Source organism: Antechinus flavipes, chromosome 5 (assembly GCF_016432865.1).
Source record: "Antechinus flavipes isolate AdamAnt ecotype Samford, QLD, Australia chromosome 5, AdamAnt_v2, whole genome shotgun sequence".
Taxonomy (NCBI): Eukaryota; Metazoa; Chordata; class Mammalia; order Dasyuromorphia; family Dasyuridae; genus Antechinus; species Antechinus flavipes.
The window spans coordinates 220607854-220627649 of NC_067402.1; the positions used below are offsets into that span (position 1 = coordinate 220607854).

The 19796-nt window shown below is 33.8% G+C and overlaps 1 protein-coding gene across 1 annotated transcript; it reads left to right on the forward strand.

Moving 5' to 3' along the window:
- The first annotated feature begins 6659 nt into the window (after positions 1–6659).
- On the forward strand, positions 6660–7598 carry LOC127537948 (olfactory receptor 6C2-like). The gene has a single exon (XM_051961315.1). The coding sequence runs from the start codon at positions 6660–6662 to the stop codon at positions 7596–7598; it is 939 nt and encodes a 312-aa protein (XP_051817275.1).
- The last annotated feature ends 12198 nt before the right edge of the window (positions 7599–19796 follow it).

Below are 19796 nucleotides of genomic sequence, written 5' to 3' on the forward strand. Positions count from 1 at the left end.
TATCATTAAAAATAAAAATTGGAAGATAAGTGAAAAATTAAATGTTGATAGACTTGTTTAATTAAGATTAGGGAAAAAAAGGTTCAAAGAAAGGCTCAAGCCAAAAAGTAAATAAAAAATAAATATTTCAATACAAAGAATCTTGGATAGGAAAGCTAAATCAGAAGGGCATAAAACTGACAAAATACTCATCAAAGCAAGATAATCATAGTAACAATATCCTTCTGAAGAATAAGAGGAAATAACAAAATGGCCCTAATAAATTAATGTATTAATGGGTTAGACAATCTAATAAAAAGAAAAATAGAGGGAAATAATGGAGAAAAAAATTGAAACTCAATATATATATATGTGTATATATATATGTATATATATACACATATATATATATATTTAAAACAAGTTTTTCTTGATCTTTTCAAGATGGCATCATTTTCTTGCGTTTCTTCCTGTCCCTTTCCACATAGCAAATAGTTTATTTTGAAGACAGAAAAAGCCGAAGAAGAGCAAAACATCATCACAATTGATAAATACTTCTTAAAAGTCTGAAAAAAATATGTAATGTATAATACTTTAGATATCATAAAACTTTCTTAATGACCAAGATGGATTGGGATTCCAGGAATACTGATTGGTTTACCATATGAAGAATATGCAAAGAATACATTATGTTTATAATTTATACATATAAAACTAAATCACATGATTGGGATAGATGATGAAGATCTTTGACCGAATTCAAAATCTGTTACCATTAAAAACATTAGAAATAAATGGTCCTTTTCTTAAGTCATTAGGCATTACCAATTTAAAACAAAAATCATACATTGGATGTAATGGAAAAAAGTTAGACTGATGACAAAGTAAACCTATCTACTGTCATTAATACAAATTTTAATATATTGATTTTGATAGCATTGAGATTTTTTTTTTTACATTGGTATGATGAGAACTAGGAAAAACAATGAGTAACCTTCCAATTATTCTATACATTGAAAATTTTGCTTAATATATATTTTATAATTATATTTTCATGTGACTTGAGTGCTGCAATATCTGAAGAGAAGTTATTGATGAGGAGGATGTTTGATATTTTATTGGCATGATTGTGAGTGCCTAGTAGATTCAACAGAGTGCTCTATATTTACATGTATGGAACCTGAACTAAGACTGAAAGCTAATTGTACAGAATTTTCCACTATCTTATCAACTTGGGCATTTAGGAAATTTGTGAAAAAAATACAAAAATAATCTTCTCTTTATCGGTATGGCACTACAACTGGATAGAAAAATGCATGAAGGAAAATTACGGCTTATAAGGAGAAGGAAAACTCAGAATCTCATAGAAAATAGAATAATTGATAACTCATTCACTTGATCTGCTTTCAATCTGACATGTCCTAAGGAAATCTTGTCAGCTCCTCCTGGGAGTTCAGATACATAATCCCTTAAATAATGCAAGAACTATTCAGAAGATGCCAACCTCTTGCCCCAACAGCCAATCTCTGTCTGATATTATCATTGTATCTACCAGTCTCTGTGAACATTGGTTCTACAAGTACATGATGAAAATCTTTTGCCAAAGTTAATCATATGGAAGATTCATTAGTCAGTGTTGAATTTGGGCCTCCAGGGGCTCTTTTATTTGTATCTTAATTTGATCCCCATGGACCAAAAGTAAATTCACAGATAAAACAAATATCTCTTGTTGTTAGCATGCAGTTTGGAGAGAATTTTGCCTCCTTACTCAGGCAGGTGATACCTCCTATTATACAAACAAGACCACGACTTTGAAGATCTTTGTTTTTTTTAATGGTTTTATCTTCCCTTTAGTTATATCAAATGCACTTAAATATTTTCTACCTTGAGAAAAGACTCTGATTCAATATCAGTTTAAAGTTAGTTGCTAAAGGGAGAAAGAGGTAGGACAGCAATCTGGGGTATTTCACAAATCGTAAGTAGAGAAGTATCTATTTCCAAGTCAGTCTGAGAGTATAAGCTTGTCTGGAAGCTAATTAAAATATTCCTGCTCATTACTGAGTTATATCTAATAAAAAACAATCAAGAAAACAAACATTTCTTAGATCCTTACTATATGCCAGGAACTTGATTAAGCACTGGAAATCTAAATAAAGGGAAGAACTCATCTCTTGTCCTCCAGGATCTCACATTCTAATGCCCATAAAGGATATTTAGAGTCAAACTGCCCAGCAAAATTGGAGCATTTACAGAAATGTAAGTATTGAAAGAGTCCCTTTCCTCTTATGTAGCTATGGGGATGAAATATGTATTTCTAATTGATTGTGTGATTTGAGAGTAGACTACCTTTAAAAAATACCACTCATATGAATACTCACAAAATCAACTCATAGAATAGTACAGTCAGAGTTTGACAGCAGATTTTACAAGAAAAGATTTGGTGAGGTGAATATTGGGACATTTCAAGATTAATATCAATCAGCAGAATGGTGTGAAAGCCAAAATGTGTCTGCTATTTTGGCTTTCACACCATTCTGTTGTTTGATATACATTGTACTTTGCTCTCATTAGACCTTATCACATGTCCATATAACACGGAGAAAAATTGGATGTGGATGGGAAACATGTAGCTACTGGATAATATTAATTAGTGATGAGAAACAACTGTGAACAGGTCTTGCTGCAAATAGAAATTGATTCCTTGTCATATAACCTTAGAATCACATGAACAATCTGTGAAGACAGAGGAAACATCTATAAAGATGGCTTCATCAGCAGAAGGAGATGCTTGATTATTTTTATTTCCAATAACCCCTGGAATAGAGGAAATAATCTGTTACTCTCTAAAGTGAGGTTAGAGACAAAGTGTACAATCATCAGAATAAGAGTCCTGCAGGAACCTTTTCACTGCAAACAGGCTGCCATCTCTAAGTAGGTAAAGAGAAAATTCTGGGTTTTGCTATCCAAAGTCATCCTTCCCTATTAGACTGTAAACTTTTGAGAGCAGATTTTTATCTTTCACAACTAATGAAGTACTATGATTCTGGCATATAATAGGAACTTAAAAATACTTACTGGTTGAGTGACCCTTCTTGTTCTTTAGATCTTAAAGTACAACTTTTACATTTTCTCTATGTGTTTTCTGATGTCTGAACATGACATTTTTTTCCTAGAAATTGCTATATATACTGTTTCTTTTTTTAAGATATAGAGAAAGGGACAACAGATAAAAGATTGACATTAGGTGATATTCTCTTAGAACAGAAGGCCCATCTTCTTCAGAGGTAAATAGTAGTCTTCATAGTGTAAGTATAAAAGCATTGCCTTCATATCCATGCAGCCCATCCAACTTTCAAATAACAATTATTCTATCTTTTGAATATAAACTTTTAATTATAAATGTAATGGACTCAAAAGAGTCCATTACTAACTATTCACAAGTTATTATGAATTAAATTGTGAAATCTTCTATAACCTAATCAGTTCATTGTAGAAGTTTTGCTTAAGTAGAAATATGAAATGAAGTGCATAGTATCAGGATATAATGAGTTTCTGGGCAGTTATTGGAAAATACTAAAAGCAAGTTTGGAGGATGGAGAGAAGCCATCTAAAATTCATTTGGGAAAGTTTCACAGGCAACTTTTACCTACTTTGGGATTTTTCTTTGGCTTGGTCTTATCCAATAACATTAAATAGGTGAAATTTTTGTGCCTGTTGTCTGGAATATTTCACAGAGAAAGATGTGAAAGACACTCAGAAAGAGTGAAAGAATATAACTAATGATTCAAAGTAATGGGGAAGGATATAGAACATGTGGTACACAATTAAAATAATACGGAAAAGAGAAGAGAGAAAAAAATGGAATGTTAGGAAGGGTTACATTGTTTCGGAGAAGGTGAAGAAGTCTCATGTTTCTATAAAATGTGAATGATTTTCTCCCAATATCAATAAAAGTTTGAGTGAGGGTGACAATTAGAAAATTTAGTGTTTCTGGAGGTATTTTAAGTCTAGTTGGGAGTTTAGCACTATGATATAGGATGCCTTCATCTAGGATGGGGTCAGGAATCAGGGGAGCTCCCTGGCCTTTTCTCTGAGCTGTAAGTTTCCTGTTTTTATAATTGTCCTTAAGCATCTCTTTGTAGTTCACTGACAACATGCTGCACTGCACCTTTCTTTTCCCTCCAAGGAATAGCTAATGTGTTCTATTGTCATGGCTTCCTTGTTCTTAGTTCTATTTCAACCCTTGATTTCCTATACAATTAATTCTCTGACTTCCCCTTTTCCTTCACCATCTTTTCCTGCATTCAATTTGGGTACAACCCAATAAAGCTCTGTCTCTCATTGTGAACCTTGGTGGGTATATTCTGATGAAAGTGTTTGCCTGGAATGCAGTGTCTTGCTGCAGTAGTTGTGAGATAGTGGTCAGAATGAGTGAGTTCTGTGAAAGTTATGTGTCTAGGTATTAAAGAGCATTCGTTAGGATGAAATTATTTCTAAATCAAGTAGAGGTGGTTTCTAGTGTGTTGGATTTCATCTTCTTTGGCTGCATTTCCTTAACACAAGCATCCTTAACCTTAATCCTTTTGGCAGTCTAATGAAGCCTATTTTTCCTTTTTTTAAAGAATAATATATTAGATGTACAAAATAAAACTCTGATTTGCAATCAAAAACAATTATACCAAAATAAAATTATATTCCCCCACCCCATTCAAATATATAAGCCTTATAAAATCTGTACCCAGAACCTTTGAACATAGAACTCCAAGTTAATATTGTAAAGGACTTTGGAATATAGGAAGAGTGGTAGCCAGGGGTAGTGAACATGAAATGTCAGCATTTCCTTAGCTGTGATATTTGAAAGGCTGAATTCTAATGTCTGGCAAATCCAGAAGTGGGATGAACTTACACAGAGGGGAACTATTAGTACTGATTATTATATAAGCATCTCATCTCTATTATAGAGTCATGCTTAATTCTCTGTAAGCATGACTGTAATAAAGAAGAGATGTTTGATATGATATGCTACTGGAAAGAAAGATTTAGACTTTGAAAGAAGGTTAACAAATTCATGAAAATTCCTTAATTATCATGTAATAAAGTACAAAGAGTATGGGCTATATTGATAAATGGCACTAAGAACCCAATTTTCTAAAAGAATAGTAATCAAAGGAGTTGAAAAATTTTCTCAATAAAAGAACTGAAATTCATCAACAATTATTTTGTGAAAAAAGGTATACTCTCATAATTAAATGAATGTAAATTAGATCTTATTCATAATCTTTAGCAATGTTTTTAAAATGACAAATTAGCCAATATAGAAAGCCTATTCAAAAATTATTGCTGAAGATATAAATAGGTCCAAATAATCTGGAAAATATTAGGATCACTATGATAAAATAAACTTAACAATTTGAGGCCTTTGAGTTAAAAATAACATTTCTGAGCATATATCACAAAGAAGTCAAAGACAGGAAGATCATAGACATATCAACCTAATGGTACCTTAATGATACCAAAAGGTAGCCCTAATGGTCCTAACTAAATTTATTTTTTCTTTTTTAGTAGCAAAAAACTGGACAGAAGTGAATGTTCAATTGCTGAGGAATTACTGAATAAATTGTGGCTTGGAATACTATCACACCATAAGGAATTCAGGAAAGGATGGGAAGATTTATATTAACTAAAACAGAGAGAAGTAAGTACAGTTAATAGGACAATAGTGACAATGATGTAACAAAAACAACCAAGAACAACCAAATTCTGATGAATTGTAATGGCCAATTTAAACCATGGAGAAAATATGAGACATAAACATACCTTTTGCAATATAGTGGTGGATGACTGCCAGTACAAAATGAAGTGTCACTTTGTTGGTTTTTGTTCATGCATGGAATTTTTGTTTTGTTTTGTAATATCTTACTCTTTGTAACTTCTTTTTCTTCTTCTTCTTCTTCTTCTTTTTTGACAAAGAAACCAGAATGGCTTACCATTTTTTAATCCAGTTCATTTTGCAGATGAATTGAGGCAAATGGGGTTAAGTGACTTGGCCAAGACCATATAGCTAGTAAGTGTCTCAGGCTGTATTTGAGGTCAGGAAGATGCATCTTTCTCCACTCTCATTCTCTCCACTGCACCACACCCCAAGCTGCCTCCAAATATCAGATATGATCACTATATTTGACTTTTTTCAACAATTTGTCTAAGTCTCAAAGGGATTTATTGTAAAGAAATACATATGAGAGCACTAAAACTTTAAAAAAAATACAAATTTACATGGATGCTTATTCCAAATAAATGGGATGTGGTAGAGAACTTTGAAAAACATGAAATTCATGTAGGTGACAAAAGACATTATAAAAACTCTATAACCCAATATATATATATTATACAACTCAAAGTCACCAAGAAGAACTCCTTGCTGTATGTCTTCTCATCCAGAGATGTGGATGGGGGGGGGGGAATATGTGTATTGGGGGGAAAGATTTCAAGAGTTTTCTATTCAGATTACATTGTTAAATCATTTGTGAAGATCCTTCTCAAAACTGTTCTCTCTCTCCTTATTCTTTTTCTCTGTCTCTTTCTCTCTCTATCTCTCTCTGTCTCTCTCTCTCCCTCTTTCTTTCTCTCTCTCTTTCTCTCTTTGTTTTACCTACAGATTCATCAAAAATCAGAGGTCAGGAATGAGGAACCATACACAAATTACATTATTCATACTACGGGGATTGACAGATGATCCATACCTGAAGGTTCTGCTTTTTATCTTTCTATTTCTGACCTATATGCTGAGTGTAACTGGAAACCTGACCATCATCACCCTTACTTTAGTTAATCCCCACCTTAAAACCCCCATGTATTTTTTCCTTAGGAACTTTTCTTTCTTAGAATTATCATTCACAACTGTCTGTATTCCCAGATTTCTGTACAACATGTCAACTGGGGATTACACTGTGACCTATAATGAATGTGCCACCCAATTATTTTTTGCTATCCTTCTTGGAGCCTCAGAATTTTTTTTACTGGCTGCTATGTCTTATGACCGGTATGTAGCCATCTGCAAACCCCTGCACTATACAACCATCATGAACAGCCGAGTCTGTAACCGGCTCCTGGTGGGTTGTTGGTTTTCTGGGTTGATGATTATCCTTCCACCACTCAGCCTGGGTCTTCAACTAGAATTCTGTGATTCCAACATCATTAACCATTTTCTCTGTGATGCATCACCACTGCTGGAGATCACGTGCTCTGATACAGAGTTTATAGAAAAGATGGTTTTAGCCTTTGCTGTGTTGACACTCATCATCACCTTAATTTTAGTAATTTTGTCTTATGGCTATATTATCAATACTATTCTGAGATTCCCCTCTGCCCAGCAAAGGAAAAAAGCCTTTTCCACCTGTTCTTCCCACATGATTGTTGTCTCCATGACTTATGGCACATGTATCTTTATCTATATGAAACCTTCTGCAAAAGAAGGAGTGGCTTTGAACAAGGTGGTATCAGTGCTTGCAACCTCTGTGGCCCCAGTGATGAATCCCTTCATTTATACCCTCAGAAATAAGCAAGTTATCCAAGCTTTTAGAGATTCTTTCAAAAAGTGTATATTGGTTTCAAAATTATAAGAAGCGATTACAATCTGGATGTCAAATGAATACAAACTGTCTGTCTTGTTTTCCATAACACTTTCTCATATTAAAGATGTTTTACCTATAGACTAGTCATGTTAATCATATTAAAGCCATCTCAAAGTTCCTTTTTCTTAGTTTATAGAAATCCCCACTTATCAAGGCTTTCACCTCTCCCATTTTGCAGATCTGCTTGATTTTAACCATCTTATTCACTAATATTATCCTAAAATATTCAACAAACATTCATTAGCCATCTGTTTTGTTCAAAGCCGTTGTTAAATGAACTTTCCAGTCTTTGTAGAACTTATCTTCTAAGTTTTGTCATAATCCATAAAAATCCATATAGAAGAAAAAACATTCCCCTTCTCTTTTTTTCCTTTTTTTTATTATAGCCTTTTATTTACAAGATATATGCATGGGTAATTTTTCAGCATTGACAGTTGCAAAACCTTTTGTTCCATTTTTCCCCTCCTTCCTCCCATTCTCTCCTACAAATGGCAGATAGATCAATACATGTTAAATATGTTAAATACAATATATGTATACATATCCATATAGTTATTTTGCTGCACAAAAAGAATAGGATTTTGAAATAGTGTATAATTAACCTGTGAAGGAAATAAAAAATGCAGGTGGACAAAAATAGAGGGATTGGGGATTCTATGTTGTGGTTCACACTCATTTCCCTGAGTTCTTTCGCTGAACAACCCCATTCTCAATCTTTTTCTTCTTCATTTTTAATTTCTTTTTATTCTTTCAATTTCTTTTTTAAGTGATAATGCAGACTTTATTTCATCCCCCAGAACTTGCAGAAAAGTTAAAGTTCCACAGAAAACCATGAACACATAAAGCACTTGAACTGTCCATTAGCTCTTTTCAGAAGGGCATTGGATATACCATTCCCTTAGATTCTTAGTATTTCACAGGATCCTACTCCATCTTTTCCAATATCATAGTGGCAAACTCTAGTTTGAATTCTTTTCTCCATTTCTAACAAAGTAAAACAACAACAACAACAACAACTTGGTGCTGCTGAGCATGCTATCTTCTTCCTATCACATCTTCCTTCATTGTCAATGTACCTCAGTGTTATTCCTAATTAAGCAAGATGCTGTTCAGGAACTAAGTGGGTGATCTTCTCACTCAAAGAAATGGGATGAATCAGGAAATCATCTTCTTTCTCAACCATGAAACTCTCACATTTGGGATTATCGGTAAGGCATCCAGAAATTTTACAATTGTGACCATATTTCCTATGGTTCCCTTTTAGAGCAAATGAGCACAGACCCCTGCCTTGCACATTTATCTTTGCCCCTCTCTCTTAGTTGTTGCCACTACCTGGACTTATCTCCTCTCAGACTATGAATAAATTTGAAATTAATACTTGTCTTTCTCCTCACACAACCATTTTTGATCCCTGTTGGGGAGAGATTGCATACACACACACACACACACACACACACACACACACACACACATCACTTACCCTTTCCAAAACTTGAGGCAACATTGGTAAAGTTTTCTGATGAGATAAAAATGTAGTATAACAATAACAACTGTTATTGAGCTCAGAGGATCTGGGATACTCATCTTCTCCCTTGATTATGGAGAGCCACTTTCAATTTAGAACCCTGGAACATATAGTCAGGTTAAATCCTGAGGTGACTCTGTCCTTTAAAAAGAGAGATCAAACTCTTTTTCTTAGATTTGTCACATATCTCTATTCTCTATCTCTATCTGAGCTGTCTCTATTTCTTTAGAATTCCAATCCAAACAATAATTAAAAATTTAGTTTTGCTTCCTGTCTAGGATTTCCAAAGTGTAGCAGGATATAATGTTATTGTAGTTTTTGTTGTTCCTCCATTTTCAAAGAGGATCAATGATGCCATGGGATGATTTTTTGACTTATGAATGCATAGAATTTAAATGAGGTAAAGCTGCACAAATTTGTCAACCTTACTCTGTTTTCCAAAGTCACTGAAATCCCGTGTCAAGGTGAAAGTCAAGATAATTGGTGGTGATCTGAGATGCAGTGGATGATCTTGGTATCTTTGATATCTGACTCAACTCTTCACTTCATAGTGCCCATTTCTATTACCTTTATGGACATTAGAACAAATTCTTATCCTTCCATTCCATGGGGGATGTCTTCACATGCATAGGATAGACTCTCTCCTAATTCATCAGTACTTTTGAGGTTCATGGGTTGGCATAACACTGATTTAGTCCATCTGCCCATATGATTTACTGATTTGGGACTACCGTGATTCTTATCCATGGTTTTCCACAGATCCTCCAAAAAGGATCTCCCCAGTCCATCTCAGTTTGGCTGATGTAACACCCATTCATTGATGAAGTCTAGGTAAGAATGGAGGCAAAGAATGTCTCTTTTACCTAGTCAAAAAAATCTAATCTGAGAGGGGGAGGCCCTAAAGTTTCCAGCCAAAACAGTAACAATTGCTATTTAGATTCACTCTGAGTCAATCAAATTCCAACTAACTGGGGTTTGGCATGAGACCTATTGTTGGCCACTCAATGAGATCCAAAGCAATTTGGGTTTAAGGCAGGGACCTTAAGAAGAAAATTTATCTGGTAAACCCCCCAAAATAGCGGGAGTTTTCAGTGATAAAAAATGCTTTTGGGCAAAACACCCATAATTAAGGATATGACAGAATATGATCAGAAGGAATGGAAAGAAAGGAAGGAAGGAAGGAAGAAAGAAAGGAAGGAAGGAAGGAAGAAAGAAAGAAAGAAAGAAAGAAAGAAAGAAAGAAAGAAAGAAAGAAAGGAAGGAAGGAAGGAAGGAAGGAAGGAAGAAGGAAGAAAGAAAGAAAGAAAGAAAGAAAGAAAGAAAGAAAGAAAGAAAGAAAGAAAGAGAAGGAAGGAGGGAAGGAAGGAGAGAGGAAAGGGGGAGGGAAACAAGGAGGGAAGAAGGAAGGGAGAAAGAGATAAAGGGAGGGAGAAAGAAGGTAGGAAGGAAAGGAGATAGGAAGGGAGAGAAGAAGGAGAGGAGGAAGGGAGAGAGGGAGGAATGAAGGAAGTGAGAGTGATGTGACAGAGAGAGAAAAAGATAGGAGTATGGAGGGAGGGGCAGAGAGAGGAAGGGAGGAAAAATGAGAGAGGAAGCAAGGAAGGAATAATAGAAGGGATTGAGAAAGGGAGAGATATAGGGAGAGAGGAAAGGAATAATGGAGGGAGGAAGGAAGAAAGGGAAGAATGAAAGAAGGAAGGAAGGAAGGAAGGAAGAAAAGAAGGAATAAGGAAGGGAGAGAAGTAAAGAGGAAGGAAGAGAGGAAGGGAGGCAGGGAGTGAGGGAGGGAGGAAAGAAAGAGGTGTGTTGTCCAAATGAACACTGCCATTTGAGATCCCAATGGGGTCTACTCACAGAAATTGTTATTTATCCTTTTTTCTCAAAGAGGATCATGACATCAGGGAAGTGATGCCATGACATGCAAGTGATTTGGATACATATAAGATGGATTGTACAAAGTCACCAGTTTCCTCCAAAGCCATCTGGGTCCAGTGTTCAAATATAGATCAAAACAACTGGAGATAGCCCTGGATGCATTGGGAGACCTTATCCTTGTTAAGTTAAGGTGATTTTTTTTCATGTCTCAGTTTGACTGAGACAATATAAATTCAATGATTGACGTTAGGTAAGAGTTGAGGCAAAGAAGAGCTTCTTTTACTTATTCAATTATCTCTATCTATCTATCTATCTATATCTATATGCAGCTGTACTTACTATGATGAGGTACCAATTTGCAACTATCAGAAATATAAATGGTAGAATAAATGGGAAAATAAGCATACCAAAAAACTGTCATTGGTGTTGTAAACTTGTCTAATCTGGAGAATAATTTGGAGCTATTACTTTCCCAAAGAGCTATAAAAGTGTGCATGCCCTTGGACACATCAATACCACTTCTACATAAGTAGCCCAAAAAATCAGAAAAAAAGGAAAGGAGACTTATAAGTATAAAAATGTTTCTAGCAGCTTTTTTGGTAGCAAAGATTGGAAACTGAAGGAATGTTAATGAATTGTATAATGGCTGAACAAATTGTGACATATATATTGTAAATACTTCTGTATATGAGTGAGATTGTACCCTAAGAAATGATGAGGGGTTGTTGGAATCCTTACTAACTGCTAACTAATTAGAGTTGATCTAATCTTACAAGACGATTTTGGCCAGAACCTGAAACAAGGTACTAAGTAGAACTAATTAATACAAGGCTTGTGTTCACACCTTTACTCATTGGAGTTCACAAGTATGCCAGCTTCACAAAGTAAACTTTCTAACTTCAAGGGAGTTCACACCTCCCTTAAAGCTCTTTGGGCCAGAGAGCACTATGGGAGAAAACCCATAATCCCATTCTCTCAGAAGAGTCAGATAAAAGGCCAGCGATGAGGGATCTAAGACAGAATACATTTTTTCCACTTGGCTGGCTGGTGGCAGAGAAGAGCTTTCAGAGGATAAAGCTACGAGTGAGAGTTCAGTGGACAACCATCTTCATCTCAGACCACTGTAGTTGGTGGCTGGGCTCCCCAGAAGGAGACAAGAGAGACATTCCATCTCTGTGTTGGTCGGAGGCTGAAGAAAGCAGAGGCAGAGGCTGAAGGACAGAACCTTTGGATTTGGAGATATTTGGAGGGCTCTAAGCCTCTAAGCCCTGTGTTTTGAGAAGAACAAGAACTCCAACATTTGAACTCATAACAAGGGGTGGTTTCAGAAAATGTGTGATAAGACATATTTTAACTGATGCAAATAAATGAGAAGAATTAGATCATTATAAACCACAACAAAAACATTGTAATCATGATCAACTATGAATGACTTGGTTATTCTGATCAGTACAATGAGTTAAACAGTTCTAAATAAGGTAAGTTGAAAACAAAAGTGCTATGCACCTCTTGAGACTAACTGATAACATCTGAAATTGGAGCATAATTTTCTCACTTTTGGGGGGTTTATTTTGTGATATGGGTACATTACCCATATATATCAATAATTTTGATTATTTTATATGTTGAAAAAAGTGCTATCCACCTCTAGAGACTGAGCTGATAAAATCTGAAATTGGAGTATAATTTTCTCAGTTTGGGGTCTTTATTTTTTGATATGGCTAATGTAGGAAAATGTTTGCCATAATTTCATGTGTATATATTTTTTCAGATATATATATATATAAATATAAATATAAATAAATATATATATATATATATAATTTTATTTGCCTTCTCAGTGGTTAAAGAGAGAAGGAGAAAGAAAGAAAATTTTAAACTAAAAACTTAAAAAAGAAAACAATGTTACAAATAAATATGAAAATAAAAAATGAATGTAGAAAAATATCATTAAAAATAAAAATGGCAAGATAAGTGAAAAAATAAAATGTTGGTAGACTTTTTTATTAAGACTAGAAAAAAAGGGTTCAAAGAAATGCTCAAGCCAAAAAAATAAATAAAAAACAAATATTTCAATACAAAGAATAGGAAGGACACAAAACTGAGAAAATACTTATCAAAGCAAGATAATCATAGTAACAACATCCTGACTTAGAAGAGGCAGAGAAACATTAGTTCTGAAGAATAAGAGGAAATCACAAGATAAACCTAATAAATTAATGGATTAATGGATTAGACAATCTAATAAAAAGAAAAATAGAGGGAGATAATGGATAAAAATTGAAACTCAATATATTTCTTTAAAAACAAGTTTTTCTGGATCTTTTCAAAATGTCATCATTTTCTTGTGTTTCTTCCTGTCCCTTTCCACATAGCAAATAGTTTATTTTGAAGACAGAAAAAGCCAAAGAAGAGCAAAACATCATCACAACTGATAAATACTTCTTAAAAGTCTGAAACATATAGATAATATGTAATACTTTAGATATCACAAAACTTTGTTAAATCCATTGTTTGAATATTTGTCCCAATCTGCATTGATTAAATAGGATTTTCTACCAGACATAAATAGGGATAGTTTTATATACCTTTTATTTGTCTGGATGGCTCTAATTTTTTTTTCTTTTATTGGATGGTCCAAGGGGAAGAGAATAGTTATAAAGGAAAGAAGGTGATTTAAAAAAAAATCACTTTAGATCATAAGTGCCAGGCAAATTCTGGTTTTTTTTCCACATTTTTTTTAAAGTAGAGAGGAAATGGTATTAAAGAATAAAGCAGTCCTATATATGTTAGATATGTTACAGTATATCCTAGATACAATATATGTGTGCAGAATCAAACAGTTCTCTTGTTGCACAGGAAGAATTGGATTCAGAAGCTAAAAATAACCTGGGAAGAAAAACAAAAATGCAAACAGTTTACATTCATTTACTAATGTTCTTTCTTTGGGTGTAGTTGCTTCTGTCCATCATTGATCAATTGAAACTGAGTTAGATCTCTTTGTCAAAGAAATCCACTTCTATTAGAATACATCCTCATACAGTATTGTTATTGAGGTATATAATAATCTCCTGGTTCTGCTCATTTCACTTAGCATCAGTGCATATAAGTCTCTCCAAGCCTCTCTGTATTCATCCTGCTGGTCATTTCCTACAGAGCAATAATATTCCATAACATTGATATACCACAATTTACCCAATCATTCTCCAATTGATAGGCATCCATTCAATTTCCAGTTTCTAGCCACTACAAACAGGGCTGCCACAAACATTTTGGCACATATAAGTCCCTTTCTCTTCTTTCGTATCTCTTTGGGGTATAAACCCAGTAGTAACACTGCTGGATCAAAGGGTATGCACAGTTTGGGCATAATTCCAGATTGCTCTCCAGAATGGTTGGATTTGTTCACAACTCCACCAACAATGCATCAGTGTCCCAGTTTTCCCGCATCCTCTCCAACATTCATTATTATTTTTTCCTGTCATCTTAGCCAATCTGACAGGTGTGCAGTGTATCTCAGAGTTGTCTTAATTTGCAATTCTCTGATCAATAGTGATTTGGAATACTCTTTCATATGAGTGGAAATAGTTTCAATTTCATCATCTGAAAATTGTCTGCTCATACTCTTTGACTATCTATCATTTGGAGAATGGGCTTGATTTCTTATAAATTAGAGTCAATTCTCTATATATTTTGGAAATGAGGCCTTTATCAGAACCTTTAACCGTGAAAATGTTTTCCCAGGTTGTTGCTTCCCTTCTAATCTTGTTTGCATTAGTTTTGTTTAATTTTTTAAAAACTTTTTTTAAGCTTTTTAATTTGATATAGTCAAAATTTTCTATTTTGTGATCAACAATGATCTCTATGGTCACAAACTGCTTCCTCCTCCACAAGTCTGAGAGGTAAACTATCCTATGTTCCTCTAATTTATTTATAATCTTGTTCTTTATGTCTAAATCATGGACCCATTTTGATCTTATCTTGGTATATGGTGTTAAGTGTGGGTCCATGCCTAATTACTGCCATACTAATTTCCAGTTTTCCCAGCAGTTTTTGTCAAATAATGAATTCTTATCCCAAAAGTTAGGATCTTTGGGTTTGTCAAACACTAGATTGCTATAGTTGACTATTTTGTCTTGTGAACCTAACATATTCCACTGATCAACTAATTTATTTCTTAGCCAATACCAAATAGTTTTGATGACTGCTGCTTTATAATACAGTTTTAGATCAGGTACAGCTAGGCCACCTTCAATTGATTTTTTTTTTTCATTAATTACCTTGAGATTCTTGACCTTTGTTCTTCCATGTGAATTTTGTTGTTATTTTTTCTAGATCATTAAAATATTTTCTTGGGACTCTGATTGATATAGCACTAAATAAATAGATTAGTTTAGGGAGTATTGTTATCTTTATTATATTCGCTTGGCCTATCCAGGAGCACTTAATATTTTTCCAATTATTTAAATCTGACTTTATTTGTGTGGAAAGTGTTTTGTAATTTTGCTCATATAATTCCTGACTTTCCTTTGGTAGATAAGAGTCCCAAATATTATATGCTATTGACAGTTATTTTGAATGGAATTTCTCTTTGTAGCTCTTGCTGTTGGATTTTGTTGGTGATGTATAAAAATGCTAACAGTTTACATTCATTTACTAATGTTCTTTCTTTGGGTGTAGTTGCTTCTGTCCATCATTGATCAATTGAAACTGAGTTAGATCTCTTTGTCGAAGAAATCCACTTCTGTTAGAATACATCCTCATACAGTATTGTTATTGAGGTAAATAATAATCTCCTGGTTCTGCTCATTTCACTTAGCATCAGTGCATATAAGTCTCTCCAAGCCTCTCTGTATTCATCCTGCTGGTCATTTCTTACAGAGCAATAATATTCCATAACATTGATATACCACAATTTACCCAATCATTCTCCAATTGATAGGCATCCATTCAATTTCCAATTTCTAGCCACTACAAACAGGGCTGCCACAAACATTTTGGCACATATAAGTCCCTTTCTCTTCTTTCGTATCTCTTTGGGGTATAAACCCAGTAGTAACACTGCTGGATCAAAGGGTATGCACAGTTTGGGCATAATTCCAGATTGCTCTCCAGAATGGTTGGATTTGTTCACAACTCCACCAACAATGCATCAGTGTCCCAGTTTTCCCGCATCCTCTCCAACATTCATTATTATTTTTTCCTGTCATCTTAGCCAATCTGACAGGTGTGCAGTGTATCTCAGAGTTGTCTTAATTTGCAATTCTCTGATCAATAGTGATTTGGAATACTCTTTCATATGAGTAGAAATAGTTTCAATTTCATCATCTGAAAATTGTCTGCTCATACTCTTTGACTATCATTTGGAGAATGGGCTTGATTTCTTATAAATTAGAGTCAATTCTCTATATATTTTGGAAATGAGGCCTTTATCAGAACCTTTAACTGTGAAACTGTTTTCCCAGGTTGTTGCTTCCCTTCTAATCTTGTTTGCATTAGTTTTGTTTAATTTTTTAAAAACTTTTTTTAAGCTTTTTAATTTGATATAGTCAAAATTTTCTATTTTGTGATCAACAATGATCTCTATGGTCACAAACTGCTTCCTCCTTCACAAGTCTGAGAGGTAAACTATCCTATGTTCCTCTAATTTATTTATAATCTCGTTCTTTATGTCTAAATCATGGACCCATTTTGATCTTATCTTGGTATATGGTGTTAAGTGCGGGTCCATGCCTAATTTCTGCCATACTAATTTCCAGTTTTCCCAGCAGTTTTTGTCAAATAATGAATTCTTATCCCAAAAGTTAGGATCTTTGGGTTTGTCAAACACTAGATTGCTATAGTTGACTATTTTGTCTTGTGAACCTAACATATTCCACTGATCAACTAATTTATTTCTTAGCCAATACCAAATAGTTTTGATGACTGCTGCTTTATAATACAGTTTTAGATCAGGTACAGCTAGGCCACCTTCAATTGATTTTTTTTTTCATTAATTACCTTGAGATTCTTGACCTTTGTTCTTCCATATGAATTTTGTTGTTATTTTTTCTAGATCATTAAAATATTTTCTTGGGACTCTGATTGATATAGCACTAAATAAATAGATTAGTTTAGGGAGTATTGTTATCTTTATTATATTCGCTTGGCCTATCCAGGAGCACTTAATATTTTTCCAATTATTTAAATCTGACTTTATTTGTGTGGAAAGTGTTTTGTAATTTTGCTCATATAATTCCTGACTTTCCTTTGGTAGATAAGAGTCCCAAATATTATATGCTATTGACAGTTATTTTGAATGGAATTTCTCTTTGTAGCTCTTGCTGTTGGATTTTGTTGGTGATGTATAAAAATGCTAAGGATTTATGTGGGTTTATTTTGTGTCCTGAAACTTTGCTAAAGTTATGAATTGTTTCTAATAGCTTTTTAGTAGAATCTCTGGGGTTCTCTAAGTATACCATCATATCATCTGCAAAGAGTGATAGTTTGGTTTCCTCATTGCCTACTCTAATTCCTTTAATCTCTTTCTTGACTCTTATTGCAGAGGCTAGTGTTTCTAATACAATATTGAATAATAATGGTAATAGTGGGCAACCTTGCTTCACTCCTGATCTTACTGGGAAAGGTTCCTGTTTTTCCCCATTGCATATGATGCTCCTGACTATTTTAAGGAAAAGTCCATTTATTCCAAGCCTCTCAAGTGTATTTATTAGGAATAGATGTTGGAGTTTATCAAATGCTTTTTCTGCATCTATTGATATGATCATATGGTTTTTGTTAATTTGGTTGTTGATATAGTCAATTATGCTAATAGTTTTCCTAATATTGAACCAGCCCTGCATTCCTGGTATAAATCCTACTTGGTCATAGTGTATTGTCCTGGGGATGATTTTCTGTAATCTTTTTGCTAATATTTTATTTATGATTTTAGCATCAATATTCATTAAGAAGATTGGTCTATAATTTTCTTTCTCTGTTTTCAACTTACCTGGTTTAGGTATCAGTACCATGTCTGTGTCATAAAAGGAATTTGATAAGACTCCTTCATTCCCTATTTTTTCAAATAGCTTATATAACATTGGGTCTTATTGTTCTTTAAATGTTTGGTAGAATTCACATGTAAATCCATCTGGTCCTGGGGATTTTTTAAGGGGTTGATTAATAACTTGTTCTACTTCTTTTTCTGAAATGGGACTATTTAAACAATTTACTTACTCCTCTGTTAATCTGGGAAGCCTATATTTTTGGAGTTAGTTATCTATTTCACTTAGGTAATCAAATTTTTTGGCATAAAGTTGGGCAAAGTAACTTCTATTATTGCTCTAATTTCTTCTTCATTGGTGGAAAGTCCCCCCTTTTCATTTTTAAGACTAACAATTTGATTTTCCTCTTTCCTTTTTCTAATCAGCCAAAGGTTTATCTATTTTATTTTATTTTTCATAAAACCAACTCTTAGTTTTATTTATGTTTAATAGTTTTTTTTTTACTTTCAATATTATATATTTCTCCTTTCAATTTTAGAATTTCAAGCTTAGTATTTGATTGGGGATTTTTATTTTTGCCTTTTTCTAGCTTTTTAAGTTGCAAGCCCAGTTCATTGATCTTTTCTTTCTCTATTTTATTCAAGTAAGCCTTTAAAGATATAAAATTTCCCCTTATTACTGCTTTGGCTGCATCTCACAAATTTTGGTATCATGTTTCATAGTTGTCATTATCTTGAGTGAAATTATTAATTGTGTCTATAATTTGCTGTCTCACCCAATCATTCTTTAAGATGAGATTATTTAGTTTCTAATTACTTTTTGGCCTATTTACACCTAACTTTTTGTTTAATGTAGTTTTTATTGCATCGTGATCTGAAAAGAAAGCATTTACTATTTCTGCTTTCCTGCATTTACTTTTGAGGTATTTATATCCTAATATATGGTCAATTTTTTAATTAGTTTCATGAACTGCTGAGAAGAAAGTATACTCCTTTCTGTCACCATTCAGTTTTCTCCAAAGATGTATCATATCTATTTTTTAAAATATTCTATTTACCTCTTTAATTTCTTATTTGTTTTATAGTTTGATTTATCTAATTCTGAGAGTGCGAGGTTGAGATCTCCCACTATTATAGTTTTGCTGTGTATTTCTTCTTGCAACTTTCTTAACTTCTCCTTTAGGAAGTTAGATGCTATACCACTCGGTGCATATATGTTTAGTATTGATATAACTTCATTGTCTGTAGTACCCTTTAGCAAGATATAGTTTCTTTCCTTATCTCTTTTGATTAGATCAATTTTTGCTTTTGCTTGATCTGAGATAAGGATAGCTACCCCTGCTTTTTTGACTTCACCTGAAGCATAATAGATTCTGCTCCAGCCTTTTACCTTCACTCTGTATGTATCTCCCTGTTTTAAATGTGTTTCCTGTAAACAACATATTGTAGGGTTCTGACTTTTGATCCAGTCTGCTATCTGTCTCCTCTTTATGGGAGAGTTCATCTCATTCACATTTATGGTTAAAATTACTAATTCTGTATTTCCTGCCATCCTAATATCCCCAAATTATACTTTTCTTTTTCTTGCCCTCTTTCCCTTCTTCCCTAGTATTAAACTTATTGGTCCCACTTGCATTATGCAGCTCTCCCTCTTTAGTATCCCTCCTTCCTCCCTTTGAATTCCTTCCCCTTTCTTGTACCCTTCCCTTATTACTCTTTTTCCTTTTCCCTTTTCCTCTCCCACTTTTTAATGAGGTGAGAGAAGAGTCTATGTAAAACAAATATGTCAATTATTTCCTCTTTG